This window comes from Nicotiana tomentosiformis, chromosome 1 (genome assembly GCF_000390325.3).
Source record: "Nicotiana tomentosiformis chromosome 1, ASM39032v3, whole genome shotgun sequence".
Classification (NCBI taxonomy): Eukaryota; Viridiplantae; Streptophyta; class Magnoliopsida; order Solanales; family Solanaceae; genus Nicotiana; species Nicotiana tomentosiformis.
In genome coordinates, this window is record NC_090812.1 from 20466647 (window position 1) to 20487104 (window position 20458).

General features: G+C 35.9%; 1 protein-coding gene across 4 annotated transcripts; it reads right to left on the minus strand.

Annotated features, from left to right (window-relative positions):
* Nucleotides 1-2664: 2664 nt before the first annotated feature.
* On the minus strand, nucleotides 2665-19414 carry LOC104114919 (uncharacterized). Of its 4 annotated transcripts, XM_009625467.4 has the most exons (20): nucleotides 19259-19414; nucleotides 16082-16140; nucleotides 14767-14877; nucleotides 14249-14305; nucleotides 14096-14169; nucleotides 13564-13663; nucleotides 11963-12024; nucleotides 11651-11751; nucleotides 11467-11570; nucleotides 11317-11370; nucleotides 11106-11161; nucleotides 10369-10407; nucleotides 10072-10216; nucleotides 8647-8828; nucleotides 8492-8559; nucleotides 8246-8318; nucleotides 8100-8161; nucleotides 7089-8013; nucleotides 6267-6557; nucleotides 2665-3138 (listed from the first exon to the last, which is right to left on the minus strand). In XM_009625467.4, the coding sequence occupies exons 1-20, from the start codon at nucleotides 19281-19283 to the stop codon at nucleotides 2862-2864; spliced, it is 2865 nt and encodes a 954-aa protein (XP_009623762.1). In that variant the 5' UTR covers nucleotides 19284-19414; the 3' UTR covers nucleotides 2665-2861. The 4 variants fall into 4 exon arrangements, with proteins under 4 accessions (XP_009623762.1, XP_018632736.1, XP_033516860.1 ...); XM_018777220.2 differs by lacking the exons at nucleotides 16082-16140; nucleotides 19259-19414 and having other exon boundaries at nucleotides 14715-14824; XM_033660969.2 differs by lacking the exons at nucleotides 14249-14305; nucleotides 14767-14877; nucleotides 16082-16140; nucleotides 19259-19414 and having other exon boundaries at nucleotides 11651-11740; nucleotides 14096-14126.
* Between the last annotated feature and the right edge of the window lie 1044 nt (nucleotides 19415-20458).

Below are 20458 nucleotides of genomic sequence, written 5' to 3' on the forward strand. Positions count from 1 at the left end.
CGCAACTAGAATCCATGATCTCTTGGTCAAACGACGAACAACTCTTACCGTTGTGCTAGGCAGGGGCGAGGCACAAACCGCCCTACGGGTTTGGCAGAACCCAATAGTTTTTGCTCAAACAGTACATTTGGTATTTTGAATTCATGAAATATGACTATGTATAAATATTAAATCTAGAACCCAGTCATTAACACTTGAAGTCATAATCCAAAAATCTAAAACCCATAAGGTTGAAATCCTAGCTCCGCCTCTGGTGCCAGGCTCCCCTATCTTTTGTACATTTCCACATATCATACAAAATTCACCTAATGTATTTACATCTTCCTCAACTAGTTTCTCACAGTGAACCAACTTTCTGATGATTCCAAGTCATTTTTTCCTCCTCTTCTCGAGATCCAAAACTCGCTATCGCATCTCATTGAGAATGGATTTCCACTCATAGAATCATCTTCATCACTTGATTCATCTAAGAAATCCATCTCAGAGAAAAATCTAGCATCTAAAACACTAGCAGGTGTACTAGCATCTATCTTTTCTAAATTCTTGACTTTTGACTTCTTTGATACAAATGGATGATCAAGCAATTGTTCAACTCTCCACCTCTTTTTAGTGTCCCTCTCCAAACATTTAGCCAAGAAATCCAAACCATCATCAGAAAAATGTGCTGGAAACTGTGGCATTTCATTACTACAAGCAATCTTCAAAACTGCAGCCAAAGGATTTGTACATATATCCCCTCCCCAGGGGGGCTTCCCCGTCGCCATTTCGATAATTGTACAACCTAAAGACCAAATATCAGCAGCAAAATCTAACTCTTCATTTCTCAAAATTTCTGGTGCCATCCACAAAGGAGTGCCACCAATAGATTTAGACAAAGATTTACGACTACCATTTACTTTATTATCTTTTATTCTCTTTGCACATCCAAAATCAGCCAATTTGATTTCTCCACTAGTTCCTAATAGTATGTTCTTGCACTTCAAATCACAATGCACAATCCCATTTTCATGAAGATATTTTAGACCCTTAAGAATTCCTTTGCTATACAAACTTATAACTTCTTCATCTAATGACCCTCCAAATTTCTCAGCCACATCAGCTAAACTTCCCCCTGTCATATACTCTATAAAAAGACTCAACTTTCTCTTACCATTTGCTTCAAAAGAGAAATCTTTACCTATGAATTTGACAATATGAGGTGAATCCAAATTCTCAAGAATCTTAACTTCATTCTCAAGACACTTTAGTCCAGCCTCAGAATCTGCAGATTTTACAACGAAAAGTCCCCCGGTCGCTTTGTCCATAGCCAAATGAATACTCCCAAATGATCCTGATCCTATCACTTTTCCCTTCATCCACTTAGTAGGTTGAGGACATGAACATTTGCAAAATTCAGCCATATTTTCTTCCTCGCTTTATGGTATATAAATAGTATACCTAAGATCAAATGATCAATCTTGATTTGGGTGTCAAAACCCAATTCACAATCTAGACTAAAGATCTCAACTTCTCCTAAATTTGATCTAAACTGCATAATGCACAAGTATATCATAAAACAAAAACTGGGAAGTCCCAAACAACATACAAAAAATGCAAATGTAGGAAATTTGATAGCAAAAGTTGTTGTATATTGACAGAACTTTCAAAGGATCAACAGGGATAATATTGAAGGAGCGGTTTCCCATATGATGGAAAACCGCTCTCAAGTAATCCTTGTATACTAATCAATAGGAAGATTAAAATTTTTTGCAGTGTTGATAATTTTCTCTTTGGAATGAAAGAAGAAAGTAAAAGGGAGTATGATTTTGTATTCAAGATCCAACTTATAAAGGGGGTGTCTGGTGATCCAAGAATTTTGGAAATAAACGGACAGTAACTGCCACATTAAACTAATTTCATGTTCTTTGCACTTTCACTAAAGGAGAACTTTCGCGAGGGGATGTTTCTAAGTCACATTTAACTTGATTAAATGTGTCTAAACATACAGTAATTAATTATTACTACTACATTTGACAAACTGAATTTACTCAAAAATATTTGACATTTTCAAAAACAAGTTCATTACCTTTTCTTGTTAAACTCGCCCTTACAAATTTAGTTAGAGTGTTAATTAACTGACGGTAAATCCATTAAATGCTTTTCTTAAGGACGTCAAACTTTTTAAAAGACGGACAATATGAACCAGATGTGGTACTTTTTTTATTAGTACTCATCTCCAAGAAAACAACAATCTCTAATAAAAACCACCAATCCCCCATTTTACAAAGTAAACGATTGGTTGTCTTTGATATTTCTCTAAGAGATAGACTACAGGAGAAAAATACTACTTTGCTCTAAGTGAGCAAGAATAAGCTTTCCATTTCAAAGAGAGATACGGGTTATGTCTACCCTTCCCCTCGGAAACATATGCAGGATTTTATGCAAACAGTGCCAGCTTAGTGTCTGGGGAGGAATTCAATAGCGCCAACATGAAAGCCTAATGGATTCTTGTGCTTTCATGCCAGCAATGATTTTCTCATTGTTACTTCCATCGCTAAAGACCAACTATCAAGGCACTCTGAGCTCTAAAACCTTTAAGATATATGCACACTGAGGCAACTGAATTTTCAGTGTCTTGGACAGTTGTACTCTTGTGCATCACAAAATTGGAAAGGGCACATAGTATGTTAAAATATATGAAACGCCTTCCATAAAAGCACAAGTTGGCAACTGGCTTTCAATATGAACTCTGACTTGTCCAACCAGATACATCATTTTGTAACTATACCTTTTCCACCCATTATTCGGATGAATAATAAGATTTTGTACAATGAATTGATCAAAATAATTATTGTTCTGGTATCTGGGAATCGCAGGCTCCTTTAGTTTGTCATTCTTTTACAGGTGTAATCGAAAAGGACCTGAAAAACACTTCTAGCATCTTTCTCTTTCGGCAGCTTTAGAAAGCGAGCTACCGTTTGAAAACCAGCATGTTGTTTAGACAATGGATCTGCCTCCAATTCTGGTTTCACCTCTTGCTTGGGAATCTTAGGTGGGTTTAATGCCCATTGCATTGCCCAGATTGCCAAAGGACGCATGTAACCCAGAGCTCTGTATCGACCTTCTGTGTTCCAACCTTCTGGGGTCTGAAAAGCATAGCTGGGAACGAGAAGAGCAGTATAGTAGGGAATAAGGAAAAATCTCACAAACACCAAAAAAGGAAAAAAACAAAAACAAAAGAATGAAACCGTATCCCACAATATGAACACATAAATGCTAAAGCTTTAGGCTTCATCCATTTATTTAGTAGAAACACTAAGATTATTGAAGAATAGTTCATTTTAATATCAAAGATCAAACTCCATAAGGTTTTTCAACTTGCCCATCAGAAAACAAGTGCATAAAATAACTACAACTACAACAATTACTATGCCACAATCCCAAATTAGTCAGGAAGAAGATTTGTGATTGACCCACTCACGTTAGGTCTAGTGTTGACAGGAGAAACTGTGTGACAAATGCCGAATAACTCTGTCCACCAAGGTTTAGAGACATGAGAAGCATCACCCAGCCATGGGAAGAATCACCCCCCAAAAACCGTGCGCGTGGGTCTCCTTGCATGCGGCTCACGCCATTCGAGATAAGCCCGGCCCAACATTCATTCATAAATCCTGTAGTAAGATTGAGACTACTCAACCTCGGAAGCTAATTCGCATGTAGGCAGCGTTGTTTGTACCCCCGACTCTATCTTTTCATGGAACTTTCTTATTCAATTTCTATTTTATATAGGCTCGCTCCCTCTTTTTCCAAGAATTCATCTGAGGCAGTTAGAACAAATAAGTTTGGCCTTGGATTATGCATGTACCACTGGTACTGAGGACAAATATCAAAACAAGCGAAGTAAAAGAAAATGCACGTTGCGAGCCTATCATGGAATCAGTAGTTAGGGGATTGACAGTTATAACTGCTCTACAATTGTGCTCCCAAACCATTAAGAGGGATTTTCTTCGTAAGAGAAAAGGATAATGAGAAATGTGGACGAGGAAGCAAACACTGTCATTCTTCAAATTCCAATTTTCCCAATTTCTACAAGGCCAGTTTCTTCTGCTAGCAATGTAAAAGAACAGATAATAAGAGTTTCATGCTAGTATACGGTGATTCTTTACTGAATAAGTGATCACATTGACAAATAAGCTAGCAGTTGACGTTTTCCCAATGAAAACTTTGTTGCAGCATATTCAAACTCTTATAATTTCTGGTTGTTCATGATTCCCATTTGATCCCACAAGATGCCAAATTTCCCTTTCCACACCTCATCCTTGAGGACAAGGATCACTTCAACAGTGAAGTATTTGTTGCTATCCAAATTGTGAAATCAGAAATAGGGAAATGGCAGTTGTAACTACCATAGAAATCGTTTAACAGTATTGTATTCCAAACAGGGGCGGATCTATTAAGGATGGAGGGGCTGCATCTGCACCCGCAAACCTCGGCCAAAAATTTGTATATATATGTATATATAGACGAAAGTGTAGAAAGATGAATAAGTGCCCCCCCCCCCCCCCCAACAAAAGGCCGTGGGGTTCCATTGGGCATTGGCAAAGTCTCAACTTTGGCTCCCAAAGACGGGAGTTCGTCATGTGCACTCTTTATCATTTAAGACAAACAGGAGACGACTTCTCCTCTGTTTTCTTTTTTCCCCTTCAGTTCCTGTTGACTTTTTTCTTTCATTTAATTCCTATTGACCTTTTTCCTTTTATTAGATCTTGGTAACTTTCTCTTTCTTCTTCATTATTCTATCAAAATCTTATCTTACCCCATTTGAACTTTGCATTATTTTGCTTGTATCTACCATTATCATTTATTAATAGATGGTGGAAAACTTACTTCTTTTTCTAGGAGAACAGCTTCAGTACAACTTTATTCGTTCCATTGGTTTGTCTATAAAAACCGAAAAGACGAATAACTCAAACCAAAACTAAAAAGAGATCAAACCGACCCAATGTATACACTATTTGAGCCGTGTAAATAGCACCACGTCTCTGCTAAAAACGACGTGGCACCCTGAACCTCCAAATCCAGCCTTTGTTTCCACAGACATTTGCTGATTTTGTTATTGAAAGTCTTCCTGTTTCTGGAAAGCTCTGTGCAATTATTGACACTTCTGTTCAGGAGTAATTCCCTTCCCTGTTTCTTAAGAAGTTTCTTTCCTTTCTTTTTCATCATGAACGGTAATGTTATGACTCAGAAAATAAGAAAGTCCGAGCCTTCTAAGAAGTGTGGGAGAAGAATTGCTACTGAACAAAAACTACTGGAAGATCTATAACATCGATCAATTGGAGAGGGAGAATTTCGAAAAAAAAGAAAAAAAGTTCTTATTTTAGTAATCGAATGATTAGAAAAATTTCTATTAATATTTCAAAACTTGAAATGCAGTTATAACTGTCAATTCCCTAACTACTGATTTCATAATTTGACTCGTAACAAAATACATTCAACTTGGCCTCCGTGAAAGAATTTGAGCACCCAACCTAAAGCATTAAGACAATGGGTAGAGTAGCCCAGGATATCATAATCCCTTTCAAAATCCTTACACAACCAATGAGGGACAATTTATTATCCAACAACACCCTCCTCCCCGTGTAACCCAATTCTAGGATTGACATATGGACTTTGAAGACTTTTTTTTCATCATTGTTTTTGTGTTTTGGGAGAAGACTGAAGAGTGGACTTGAAGTGGAGAGAGAGGCTCAATAGAATTAGGTCTGGAGACTTGAAAACTTTTATCGTTTTTCTTTGGAGTAAGTCTGAAGAGTAGACTTGAAGTAGAGAGAGAGAGAGAGAGAAAGAGAGAGAGAGAGAGAGAGAGAGAGAGAGAGAGAGAGAGAGAGAGAGAGTAGGCTCAATGGGCTAAGGAATGGGTCTGGAGCAAAGTTAGTGTCTCGATCGGTTGAACTGAGAGAGAGAGAGAAGCCCATAGCAAATAAAATGTATTAATGTAGAGAGAAAATGACTCTGAAAGTGGGCTTATCAAAGTTTGGCTCTGATATCATGTTAAAGCAATCTGAACCATCCAACTCAAAACCTTAAGGCAATGGGTGGAGCAGCCCAATAGATTATAATCCCCTTTAGGGACAATTCTATTATCTAACAGCCTGAAATACTTCGTACCACTAGCCAAATTTTTTGCTCTAGTTCTTGAAGTCCAACGACCAAAAGCATACAAAACACAGATTTTTAAAGTTGAAGTTGCCTTAACCAAATGAAGAAAAGATCAGGATCTTTACCCAAAGCCATCTTCAGACCAAACGGTTTCATAGACTCCAGCTGCAGTTTTAAATCCCGTATCAGCCATGTCTTCATGAATCATGGCTGCCGCAACAGCATATGTAACTCCAGACCATATCTCCCTTGATTGCAAACTAGATGAGTCAGGTTCTCCATTGGGCCGCATCCCATTCACTGCTCCTCGTCTCCCATCCTTGACCTTCATGACATTGAAATTGAACACTGTCTCAAGTGTAGTTTTAGCTTTTTCTTCATCAACAATTGGTAGAAGACCACATGCTCGGGCATACCTACAGATAAAGCAAATGGAGATCATGAAAGAAGAAGAGGTACCATACATAGCATAATCAAATGTATCTCCTATACTGGTATAACAGAAATACATGTTCAGTTTGGAATGCTCATAGGAGAATGCATAGGCATGTACCACAAAATGAAAAAAAGGGTGCAGAAAACTAATGCTCCAGTAAATGCAATGACATAAAAACAAATGTTTAAAACGTCTCCACCTATTTTTGATCGAGCAGGCTAATGCATGTGATCTGACCAGCAACGCTATACAGGGTTTGCCGCCGAAGATGCAGAAACTGAAATAGATTTACCATTTTTCTATATATTCATAAATATAAAAATATTTTTATCTTTGTGTATGTATATAGTATATAATTATAATACAAGGAAAAGGAGCTGCTAGTAAGAAACTGAAGAAAAAGAAGGGTAAAATATTTATCCTTTGGTCTTGATATATATATATATATATATATATATATAGATAGATATAGATATAGATATAGATATAGATATAGGAATCCAACGCATACCATTGTCCAGCCAATTGGTCAGCTTGAATGGATGAGCTTACGGCGCTGCCACTATTATCGTAGTTAAAGTAAGAACCATTCCACAATTTTTGATAAACTCCCTTTGCTTTCTGAAACTTAAACCAAAAGTAGTCTTCAGAACCCTTATCACCTACTTCTCGAGCTAAGGCTGATGCAGCCTGCAAAGCTGCTACCCATAGGCCACCACTGTATGCACTCACACCAGAGACAGACCATACATCATATGTCTGATCAGGAAATCCTTCATTTTCTATCATCCCATCCCCATCCTTATCAAATTGGTCCATGAAAGCCATTGCCATATACACAGATGGCCAAACAGCTTCGGCAAACTTTTTATCACCTGTCGCAACAAAATCCCTGTAAACTTGAAGAACAAATTTTGGATTCAAATCTTTCCACCTATCTGTGTTATACAGGCAATAGTAATTTACTTCAAACCAGGGATCATCCATTCCAATATCATGAGGAACAGCGCCAAGAACTTTCCTTATCGCAGACATTCCATCATCCAAGAGCAATCTCTTACTTGGATCATGCATCATCACAGCAGCTGCAAAGTCTCGTTGTATGCTAAGTTCAAGTTCTGGGAATAGCATAGTCAAAGCAAAAGATGCATAAAAATGAACATCATATGTGTTACACATATAATATTCAATCCCTTCAAGATAGAGGAACTGGCCAACATTTTCCTCTCCCTTCTGGAGAAGATTTGTCCCAAAAGCAGCATTTACTGAGACAGGAGATTGAAGTTCCTCAAGCACCGAGCCCATCCTTTCAAGAATGAGAACAGCAGTGCCATCTGACTGGGTTGGATCAGCACTTTCTTTTACATCCGAACTAGATCTATCCATGGAAAATCTTTTCCCAATTGTTGATAACCTTTGAACTGGTGGCAATCCATCTAAAAATTAAATAAAATAAAAAAGAACATGAATGATATAGTTAGCTTATTAAAGCACCACTAAAGCACATGAAACCAAAGTATACCTGTCCAAATTGTCCCTCCAGCATTAAGATAATAGAGCTCATTGAAGAGAGTTATTGGATACCTGCAAAAAAAAAAAAAAAAAAAAAAAACAAGATTTTCTCAAAATCTGGTAATGCATGGTGCACATAAGAAAATGAAAGCTCACCATTCGGGAAGCCTCTTGTCTTCAAGTATAGGTTTCTGCCATTCTTCTATTTGTGACTCCCACTGGGTATGCTCTGAGTTCCATCAAGAAAATAATACTTAAAAATAGTATTTTTGGATATGTACATCCTGAGGATCTTAGGTGATTGTATCAGCAGATGAAGACAATATTATGTATATCCGAAAGTCCATCTTTACAAGAATAGGAGCACAAGTTGAGAATATGGTAGCTTTAATGAAGATTTACCTTGGATAGCATCATGTGCAATTTTTGCAGCAGCATGCCCCGTAGTACCATAAAACTTTGTGTAGCGCCTGCTCATAAAGCAACATTAATCAGGAAAAGCACAAGAAACATGCTATATCATGTGTACAAACTTGTAGAAAGTTATAACTACTTGCCTGTGATAAGTTCTACCACTTGCAAAATTAATTTCAGGGCAGGCCCATGCCAATGAGAATGTCACACTTTTTATATCATCTGCTGGAATAGTTAGTGAAGCTGCAACTGCCGCTCCAACAAGGGATCCTGGTTCAGAAGGCGTTGACATTTCCTCAGATTGCAGGTGGTCAAAGGATCCATTCTATCAGAGGGAAAAAAAACAGGTCAAATTCTGTCAAGATTGAGGATGTCTTTTCCTTTGATAAGTTCTAATTTTGTTAATGATGAGAAAATCTCCAGTATACCAAAAGTTAGACTGTTAGAGAAACTAAAAAAGAATGATATTAAAATAAAGACAAGGAAAAGAACAGGATAAGCAAATGAGAAACAATTCTTTTATTAAATATTTCCAATATAGAATGAGTTAAAACTGTGTACACTTCCCCTTCAAGGTGGACATAAGAAATAATAAAAAAGACCATAACGAACTGATTGTTTGCTGGCTCTATATTCTAAAAACTAATAGTCTTATTCAAAACAGCTGATAGATGTCCTCATGAATTCTTCAGAACCCTTAGGAATAATGATTGGAAAAACTGCTTTAGGTGCACAAAGTAAGTAACTAGTCGTCCAGCACTAGCGGAAACTTTTAACACCAGAAGCAAGTTTAAATTTGCATAGGTCCTCCAGGAAGATAGCTCGAAGGAGACAAAGTATCAAATAGCCACACAAAGACAAGTATACACAATTTCAAAGAGAGTATTACGCAGATAATGGAATTGTTAAGCCACTTTTGCAAGCATCATAAATAGATTTTAATCTGCAATTAAAATAGCGTTTTGAGACCTTCTACTAATTAGACACTTCCCTTCTTCCTATTTCTGGTACTGGTCAAATAGCTGAATAAATAGAAATATTTCTGGTACACAGGAATTCTTGTCCTCTTTTCTAGCTTATTTACTAAGGAGGGAGTAGAAAGTACGATTTTGAGGATTTTCTCTCCCAATTACCAAGCTAACTTCTCTCTCTCTTGAAGTGTGAGAAAAATGGTTCAAGAATGTTTTGGATGTGGGGAAGAGAGAGGTATACTTTTAATAGAAAGTCAAATCAAAATCTTTTTGTAGGGAAATTCAGTGGTCAGAATTCTGAAATGTCAACAATGTTATGACGTCATCAAAATCTTAACAAGTTCTCACAATTGAGGTGTAGGAAAGAAAGAGTTCGATCAAATGATCAGAAGATATTTTCAAGACACATAGTATCTTAAATCACAAAGGAAATCAGCTAAAAATAGAAAATAAGCATAAATGATTAAAATCATCATTGATTTAGTGGCAATGTATGTGTAATATGGCTGGTAGTGAAAGGGTCCAGATATGGAACTCCATGAAAAAGAATCTGAAAATAATGAACAAGTCAGTTTATTTTTAAGCAATTGCAAGCACCTTTTTTACTTCATTCCACATGTCTTTTGCTGTAATTCCCTGGGAGTCTCCGGATATCACAAAGAAAGGGCACTCAGAGACGTGAACTGTATCATTTGCCTCTGCTGCAATTGCAAAAGTTACAGAGGGCCGTTCTTTGGAAGTCCTGCATTCACAGAGTATGGTACTCCAATTTTCAAGAACCCCGCAATTTTTCTTCAACTGTGAAAAAATTCCTAACCAAGTTTCTCTTTTTTTTTTTTTTTTTTTTTTTGGTTTTCCTTTCATTTTTTCCTGTAACAAGAAGATGAAACTTACATGTGGTGCAATAGCACGCCTTGGACTCCATCTTCCATTCTAAAATTCATCATCAGAGAACAAGTTATTGACAAAAAACAAAAGAAGATTTTTTAAGAAAAAGATTAAACATTTTCTTTTGTGGATTGGACGTGTCTCTCAAGAATAGCAAGTCAATATTTCCAAGAACATAGTCAGTTTTCCATTTCCTATTATTTTTGTGTTAAGTTAATTGGCACATATTTCAAGAATAAAGCTTAAAGCTGTAAGTGAAGTGCCCGTAAAGCTAGAGCAAGATCGATGAGTGAAGTGTGTCCCTTGTACACTGTCCCAAATCGAATTACCCGTAAGAATTTGGCATGGTCTTTCAGGGTAGGCTTCGAAATATCTACCATTTGTTAAATAGGAAACATGTAAGGACCGCAAGCTACTTTTTGACTTTTCGCGGACAAAAAGAAGGATGAAGCCATACTGAGAAATGTAAAAGTAACTCCGTCTAACTATTTATGCGTGAATTGTTGCCAAAGGTTTCAATTTAAGGAAAGATTAGGGGAGATCTCAGAAAAGAAGGCGCACATCTACTTTAGGACATGGCATAACTGATTGGCAATGTATTACGTTCAGAAAATAGTAAACTATGTAGAGTAAAGTTTCACCTTTAGAAAAGCAGGCAACATCTACGGATGACAAAAGAGAAAAGTACAATAAAGTAATGGGACTTAAAGACTAAGTCATAACCTTGCTAAAAGTGAACTGACCTAAATTTTGAATTGAAATGATGGCCAGAAATTCCAGAATCTCCACCAGCAGAATTCTGGGAACACAAAAAAGAAAGATGAAAAAAATGTTTTACTTACTATCTTCCCATTCTTAAGAACAAGTAAATACAACAATTACCAAAGAAGGAAACAGAAGCGTTAGCATTCATAATCCAAAAACTGAGTAAATCAGTCACACAAGAGAACTTACTGCCCAGGTGAAAAGCAAAGTGACATCTGCAGACGTCTTTCCCAAGTTATGAACCTGAACAAAATCAAATTCAAATTGCAAAGTTAATGCTACAAAATACATCTCCACCAGAAAAATGGAGGGATAAAAGAGGATTTGATATCTCCCAACCGTGAAAGTAAAGACTGATGTAGGTAAGCTGCTCTCTTTGTAGTTGTGGGGGATAAAAGGAGAGATCTGACGGCATACTACCCTGAGTTCTGGATCAGGTTCCCCTTGATAAATATAAAAAATATAAGACAACCCTTATGAAGCACATCAAACTAGTGAATATGCTGGTCAAACATAAAATTACCATCGTATACAGTCCACGCTCTTGGAAACAGAGCATGATATGTACAATTTTGGCCACCCAGATTCCAGTCCCAGGATCCTATTCCAGAAGCTGTAGAATCACTGTTCACAAACTATTAATGGACCTTACTACTGAATCTCCTCCGTAAAGATATACTCAAAATAGATACAACTTTTTTTCCTTCGACTAGTTCTTCGACATTTCCAAATAACACAACATTATCACCAAAAAAATAAAAATAATATTGTGAGAAGCCAAGATAACAGGAAGAACTAAAACCATCTAAGAGCAAAGAAAAGAATAGCTCCTTACTTTGGAGTTCTTGGGCATAACACAGTAGAATATTTTTCACCATTTGGACGTCTAACAAATATCTGCAAAAGTTATCCATATTCAAATGAGGCCACATGCTGAAAAATAACAGCAAATAAGATATTCCGTGCTTTTCAGTTTTAAGGACTTTCAGAATAATGATGTTTTAAGTTAAAATGTTTTATTCGCAGTGACTAGTATAACAGTTTAGTTTAATAAAGGAGGCAATTAACAAGCATAGACAACTCCATGCTTGAGAAATTTCTCTTTTCTCTTGCCATCACAAAGTGAAGCTCTAATTTTCAGATTTCCTATACCTTCTTTACCATACAAGGGAATTGTACTCATATATAGAACTGTTTAACTCGTTGGTTAATTAATTCTTTTTGCATGATCTTTCAAAGTTTACTACTTTTGTGTCTATGTACATTGGATCCTAGTAAAGTGGACCAAGCTAAAGGTATATCCAAGTATTTTTAGAAGCGGAAAGCGCCAAAACCGACAAGGTCCATGGGCCTCGAAGCGAAAAACGAAGCACACGCTTCTTTGAGTAAAACACACAAATTACAAGAAATTTAAAAATATCAAACATCTATGAATTTAGTACAACAAAAATTAAATTTCAATTAAATAAAACAAACTTCAGTATCCAATATACAAAACTGCAGATATTAATCCAACTCCACAAAGTTGAGATTCAAAGAAGTGATTGATTCTCATTGCAATCACTTTGTGCACCATTGTTTGAAGTGCAATTGCAAACTTCTCTAATCACTTGGCTTCACCTATGAAGCACCTCACTTCACATCGCTTCATTGCTTTAAGCGACGAAGCAATGGCTCTTTACCAATCAAAAAGATGACGTGCAATGTGAAGTCTATATGACAAAACAAATTCTGAACCAGTAACAATGTAAAATAGCCCAAAAGCTGCTGGGGTGTTGAAACAGAATTAACAAAGATAGGAATATAAGATCAAATAAAGGTCGTCGTAGATAATCAAGGTTAGAAGCAATAAAGGTTTATGTACATATCCTATCCAAAAGTGTTCAAATGCCAAAAAATTACCTCTGGAAACAATGCACATAGCATGACATCATGCACATAACCTATCTCAGCTATTATGTATGTGAAAGAAAAGGAAATGGCAGAATATAATTACAAGAAATGCCAGAACCTTTTGTGACCAGCATCACGTTTAAGGGATTTCTCAAGAAATATATTGTTACAAAAGTGATTGATATGTTTTATTCTTGTGATGTAGCAATGTTGCATTAATTAAAGTTGAATGTGACCTGCTCATTTGAACTCCTACATCAGATCTTTTCTTGTTATGTATTTGAAAGAAGCGGAAATGGAAGGATACAATTACAAAAAATTCAACCTTTTGTGAACAGCATTTCGTGTAAGCCTTTCTTAAGAAATATCTTGTTTAGTGTACAAAAGTGATTGGAATGCTTTATTCTTGTAATGTAGCAATATCATATTTGAACTTCTCCATCAAATCTTTTCTTGTTAAAGTAGATCATCTGAAGTATTGAAGGAAACAGTATGTACTTGTGAAATGCAAAGCATTATATAGTCATACTTCATAGAACTTACAGAAAATTGGTTTGCCAGAACTGGTGTATCTTCACATATCTTAGGAAATATTTGCCAGCGCAAAAATTCACCTTTGAAGCTTCTTCCTATGCTTCCTGCACTGTATTTTTTTTTCCTTTTATACAACACATCAAATAATTCATTTGAACTAGCTGGAACAGACTAGCAATAGATCACATATCTTCTTAATCAGTGTGCAGACACGTAGGGTAACTAACCCCTTTTACAGTGAATTAGGGAAAAGAATTCTTGCTGATCCATCAAATGATATGAATTTATTAACATTGTAATGGGAGCAGAATACAGTGTACCGGTAACACGAAAATGTAATACTTATAATTTTGTACTGAGAGAATGGATCATCACGCAAGAATGACGAAAATGTTAATATTTAAGATAGTAACAGTAGGTGCAGCAAATTTGTATTTTGAACAATATTCCAAGTCAAATCGCGGTAAAGTCCGTTAGCAGAAGATTGTAATACTACAGCAATTTCTCTTGACAAAAAAATGTTCAATATCTTGTGACATACCCCATACCACCAATAGGAACTCCTTGGCATGATGAGTAGATCCTTTTTATGAAAGGATTGATAAACAGACCATCCTGCGAGACGAAAATATAGGTGACAAATGCATCTTATAATTAGAAAGATGATACTTAAACTTGCAACAAAAGAAATCACCTTTCCCTTGGCTTTTTCTTCTTGTAAAAATCTCCACAGACGGAAACCTAGAGGAGCCTACATGAAACAAAAAGTACCACAAGAAAACAAACAATGAGTTCAAGCTGAAAAGAGATAACATTTTCACAGATATCACATTACCAACTTACACCCGTGGTGCGTGCATTTTCATGTACCTATGTTGTTATTTGATAGCATGTCGAACTAGCTATAAGTTCATGCATGCACTTAAATTACAGTTTGCTTCAGATACTTCTGTAGTCAGGTATATAATCAGCCTCATTAAGTCATGAGTAGGCTTGACTTAGACACAAATCTAGGGTTAGATCAGCAAAATTCCCACAAAGCTAAAACGGCTTTTAGCTGGCTCCTAATTTGATCTAAAGGCTGGAAAACATGCTTCTTCACTGTATTCACACAAAAGTATAGAGCTGCTTTATTTCTAAAATACTTCTCAATACGTTACCGCTAAAGACTTTGCTCGAGCAGTGAAACCACGTCAGAGTTTATCCACATACCAGAGAAACCATTTCTTTCAGCTTAAGACTGAATTCTGAAAGGGAAATATCATCACAGTTTAACTTGCGCTGCCAAGTCAAAGATGGAAGTTTCACTGGGTCAACATTAACCTGGAGAAAAAGGGGGGAAGGGAAAAAGTCATCAGCAGTACATTGGTTAAGAGGATTATCTAAACTAATGAACTCCATCTAGACTTGCCCATCAGTCTTCTTGATTTGGAATAAGTGGACAAGCTTTCTTGTATAACATAAACAAGAAATAACCAATAAAAAAAAGGGAAAAAAATATAATCTAAAGGAAATGGACAACAAAGATCAAAAGTATCTGTGTTCTAAAAATTGCACATAACTATGTAAGTATATGTTTGAACAAACCTTCTTTTGACCTATCTAGATAGGTGCTAAACAGAGGCTTCAAAATCACATTTTATTTTCATATTGATTACTACTATCTAAGTAGCTTCTCATAGGCAACAGAAATGCACTAGATGAGGCAGTCATTTTACGAATTAAAGGGCCAAAATTAAAAGGACTTTTTATAGGCAATAATTAAAAGATAAAACATGACAAACCCTTTGCATTATATAAAATCAAATAAATAAGCCAAATAACTCAAAACCAAAAGGCTTAAACTGGTGTGAGGTATACTTTCTTAAAGGAACTTGAGTAACAGAACTAAGAATGAATCTTTAATCAATTATTTAAAAATTATAATTAAGGCATAGGCATTTAAGGCGTAATATATATCACAAGCTTATGATCACTGTAGAGTCTTGGCCACAGCAGCCAGAAACCCCATAGACCTGTGTGACAAAAGTGATAGATAATAACAACAACAATAACAAACCTAGAGTTATCCCACAAAAGTGATAGATAATAAACATAAACAGAAATTTGTAATCAAATAGTTCACACAGAGTACATTACTCATCAAAAGCTAGATACATAAAACAGAAATTGACAGAGCTCATAAGATCTATTCTTTTCTTACCAAATCATAAACAACACTCAGACACTTAACTTAATATTTTCTTCTCATCCAGTATTACTCTTTTGAACTAGTTATCCAGTATAACTCTTTCTTGTTATTAATCATGAGTACGAGCGAATAAAGGATACAGGCCTTTACTGTTAAGTGCTTTGCATGAGGGACCTAATGAAGGTGCCACAATTGTGTCTTGTTGCACCTAAAGTATATGTGGCCCATCGATTTTCTCATGCCATCACAGTTAATTGGAGAAAAGAGAAGAAGCAACAACAAACAAAGAGAAGCTCCTCAGAGCGCACACTATAGTAGGGAAAGCAAGTGGAGTACCTCCCTATGCTTGCGAAATTCTCCTCCTCCTTCATCAAATCCATCAATCAACATATCTCCTGTGTTGAACCAAGAAATATGGTGTCAGTTATATTCAAAGCATCAAGGCCCCTAATTCTCTCCTCTCAATTTCCATTGCAGTAAGAAGCAAGGTTCAAATAATTCCAAAGAAAAATACATATATCAACAAGATCCAGGTTATCATAATTCTCTGTCTTGTCATCAACCGACAAGTTGGAAGCAATTTTTCATACTTCACCAGTAGAACAACAACAACAAACCCAGTGTAATCCCATACAGGGGGTTGGGGAGGGTAGTGTGTAGGCAGACCTTACCCCTACCTTATAGAGATAGAGAGGTTGTTTCTGATAGATCCTCGGCTCAAGGAACAATGGAGATAAAGCAACCAAGTAACAAACAATAATAACAACAATGTAATATGGTAACGGACGCGAATGACACATTGTGTAATAATAAAGAACTATGAATAAGAAAATACAAAAATAGTCCTAGTACTACTGGAGATTCAAAAGGAGATTCATATTCACCACCCCTATCACTTCTTATCATTTTTACTTTCTTGTTAAGTTGCGTTTCAACTTCATTTTTGTATTGCCTGAATGCGTCTATTGCTTCATCTTTACTATTCAGTAAGTAAAAATAGCAATATTGAGTACCATCGTCAATAAAAGTTATGAAATACTTCTTTCCACCGCGAGATGGTATTGACTTCATATCACAAATATCTGTGTGAATTAAGTCTAAAGGATTTGAATTCCTTTCAACTGACTTATAAGGATGTTTAACATACTTAGATTCCACACATGTTTGACATTTTGATTTTTCGCATTCAAACTTGGGCAGTACTTCCAAGTTAATCATTTTCCGCAAGGTTTTATAATTGACATGACCCAAACGTACATGCCATAAATTATTTGACTCAAGTAAGTAAGAAGAAGCTGAAATATTATTATTATTTTCCACAACCATTACATTTAGGTTAAAAAGGTCCTCGGTGAGGTAACCTTTTCCTACAAATATTTCATTCTTACTAATTACAATCTTGTTGGACACAAAAGCGCACTTAAAACCGTGCTTAACAAGAAGTCCAGTAGAGACTAAATTCTTTCTCATTTCGGGAACATGAAGGACATTGTTTAAAGTCATGACCTTGCCAGAAGTCATTTTTAGAAATATCTTCCCATATCCTTCAACTTTTGCTGTTGAAGCATTTCCCATATAAACTGTCTCTCCGGGTTCAGCAAGAGCATAGGTAGCAAAAGCCTCTCTAACTGCACAAACATGGCGAGTGGCTCCTGAATCAAACCACCACAGTTTAGGATTTCCCACCAAGTTACATTCAGAGAGCATGGCACACAAGTTATCAACATCATCATGGTTTACTACCATGTTTGCTTGACCCCTTTTCTTGTCTTTCTTCGGAGCACGACACTCCGTAGATTTGTGTCCGGTTTTCCCACAGTTGTAGCAGTTTCCACTGAACCGCTTCTTGCTTGGGTTGTATTTCGGACCAGAAGCCTTCTTCCTCTTTTTGTTAGCTTCAACAATATTTGCTCCCATTATTGTTGAATTTCCACGGCCTCTTCTTTCAGCAGCTTTATTGTCCTCTTCGATTCTCAACCGAACAATGAGATCTTCAAGGGACATTTCCTTTCGTTTGTGTTTCAAATAATTTTTGAAGTCCTTCCACAATGGAGGCAACTTCTCAATCATTGCTGCTACTTGGAATGCTTCGTTGATGACAAGACCTTCAGCAAGTAGATCATGAATAATCACTTGCAATTCCTGGACTTGGGTAATAACAGACTTGCTATCTACCATTTTGTAGTCCAAAAATTTTGCGGCAACGAATTTCTTCATCCCGGCATCTTCAGTTTTATATTTCTTTTCAAGCGCATTCCACAATTCTTTTGACGTCTCCACGCCACTGTATACATTATACAGATTATCATCCAATCCGCTAAGAATATAATTCTTGCATAAAAAATCAGAATGCTTTCACGCTTCAATCACGAGAAAGCGTTCATTCTCTGGAGTTTTATCTAGTAGATCAGGAACATCTTCCTTGATGAACTTCTGTAGACATAACGTAGTTAAGTAGAAGAACATCTTCTGCTGCCAGCGCTTGAAATCAATCCCGGAAAATTTTCCGGGTTTTTCTGCCGGTGCCAACGCCGGTGTTCGGCTTGTCGATGCGTTGGCAGTCACCGTCGGAAGTCGGAACAGTTTGGTTTTCGCTTTCAGTCGTCATTTTTTTTCTGTAAAAGAATGACACAAACAAACGTTTAATAAACGTTTTCAAACTGGAGTAAAAATCACGTAGATTTTAATCTCCAACAAAATGCCACGAAGGCTTTACTCTCCAAAACGGGAGTACACAAAACCACTTATTATTCCAGGAAAAGTATTTGATTTTAGTGTCAACTAAATTCTAGTCTACTCTTCTACATGATTCTGATATCCTAAAAGCACTTATTATTCCTAGTCCAAAATGTGGCTTATCTCGCCTAAGAAGTGCTCCCCGACTAGAGAGCTAGAAGAGAGTGGACACATACCCTATACAGTCTTTCCTTGCATTTATGCAAAGAGACTGTTTACAAGCAGACATCACCAAAATGGTCTAGAAACAGTGCACTCAGTTAAAAAAATATTTGACGACCGGCAATCCAACAAGAAAGTTCCAATTTTTCTGACGATCAGAAATGTCAGTGTTTCATTTCTCATTGCAATTTGCAAATTTCCTTTTCTTTCAATAAAATCATACTATGGATACTTTATCAAAAAATAAATGAAAATATTCAGTATAAATATCATATTTATTCAGTTATTTTTATGACAGTAGTGTGTGGGCCAGTTTGCGCACACCTTCGCTAACTCTACCTATATATAGTTTTGAATACAAATCACTTCCACTAGTTGATCAGCACATGTATTTTCAATATATCATAACTGAGAAGTCCGATTTCAAAATTAAAGCATCAAATGTTACTAATTCAGAAGTCAAATAAGGAACGTGATTTAAAAAAGAAAAAGAAAGCTGCCAAAAAAGAAAGTTTTAAATTCAGATTTATTTTATTCATCAGCATTGAATTGAAATGCATGAACAACATATGGATTGTCCACAGAATGAAATAGATGATCAGAAAGAACCCTAACCTGAAAAAGCAAGTGAATCAGTCATAATTCAGAATCCAAGAAGCATGGAATAGACGTTGCGTATTCTCTCCTGCTATTTGCGGATCTTTATGTGCTCTCTTTAATCTCTCAGTCAAAGTTCTTAATTTGAGTTTTGCCCCTTAACTTCTTTCATTTCTGAATCAGTCCCTTTCACTATCTCGCAAGTCGCAACTATTATACTAAGGAGTGCTACTTATTTGCCTTTTTTTTTTTTACTAGCTATCCCAACACATTATTTAGTCCCTACCTTTAGTTAAACCAATTGTTTAGCTAATATTTGGACATAGATTTAGTTGAAATTTAAATTAAAAAAAAATTAAATTATATTAAAAAATAATTTTTGGATATGTATTTTATTTATAAAAAAAAAATGAAGTTTTGTGAGTAGAAGAACAAATTTTACCTAAAAATTGGTACTTGAATTTTTTTTTCAAAAACTGATCATAGTCCATAAAAAACACTGCTTTCAAATTGTTTTTGAAAATAAGCAACTACAATCTATAATCAAAAGTGAGCTATGATTTTAGACTTTTTTCAAGTTGACAACGATGTGTAATGTGGTGGGGAAGAGGGTACTAGGTGCAAACTATTAAGGTGTTACAAAATATTTATTTTTTTAATAAACTTTTGGAGTATATGTAATTCTAATATAGTCACTCCACGAGTATATTCCTACTCTTTTCATTTTAAATATTGAGGCATGGCTGACATACTGCCACGAGTGTATATTTTTTAAATTTCAACTTGTTGTTTGTAATATACAAAAGAAAAGATAGGGAAAAAACTTCTTTATTTATCAGACTATTCAAGTAAAGATTATATTAATTGCATTTGAATAACAAGTTTTCATTGCTTTAACGATTAACCAAATGACGTTATTTGTATCAGATTACACTTGATCTCGAGATGCATTTTTGTACAGCGGACTTGAAAATTACATTTGCCAAGAAAGTAAAAAAAGAACCTCCCACCAGAAGAATCATATAAGATTTTCCTTTTTTTCCCTTTCTTTTTGGCTGCTTTTGTGACGTTTTGCTTATTTGCCTCTTTAGACAAGACAACTTCAGACAAATCAAAAAGGAAAATCCAAGAAGCAAATCATGCACTCCATGAAACATCCAAGTTCTCTTTTCCGTTAAACTAGTCTTATGAGATATGAGTACACTATTTCAATGGGTA

Excerpts from the sequence above, each read along its gene's own strand:
- LOC104114919 (XM_009625467.4), bottom strand. The coding sequence starts at position 19,283 with ATGACTGATTCACTTGCTTTTTCAG. Across the intron at positions 14,878-16,081 it reads AATTTCGCAAGCATAGGGAG|GTTAATGTTGACCCAGTGAA; the intron begins GTACTCCACTTG and ends CTTTTTCTCCAG. Across the intron at positions 8,162-8,245 it reads GACAAGAGGCTTCCCGAATG|GTATCCAATAACTCTCTTCA; the intron begins GTGAGCTTTCAT and ends TTTTTTTTGCAG.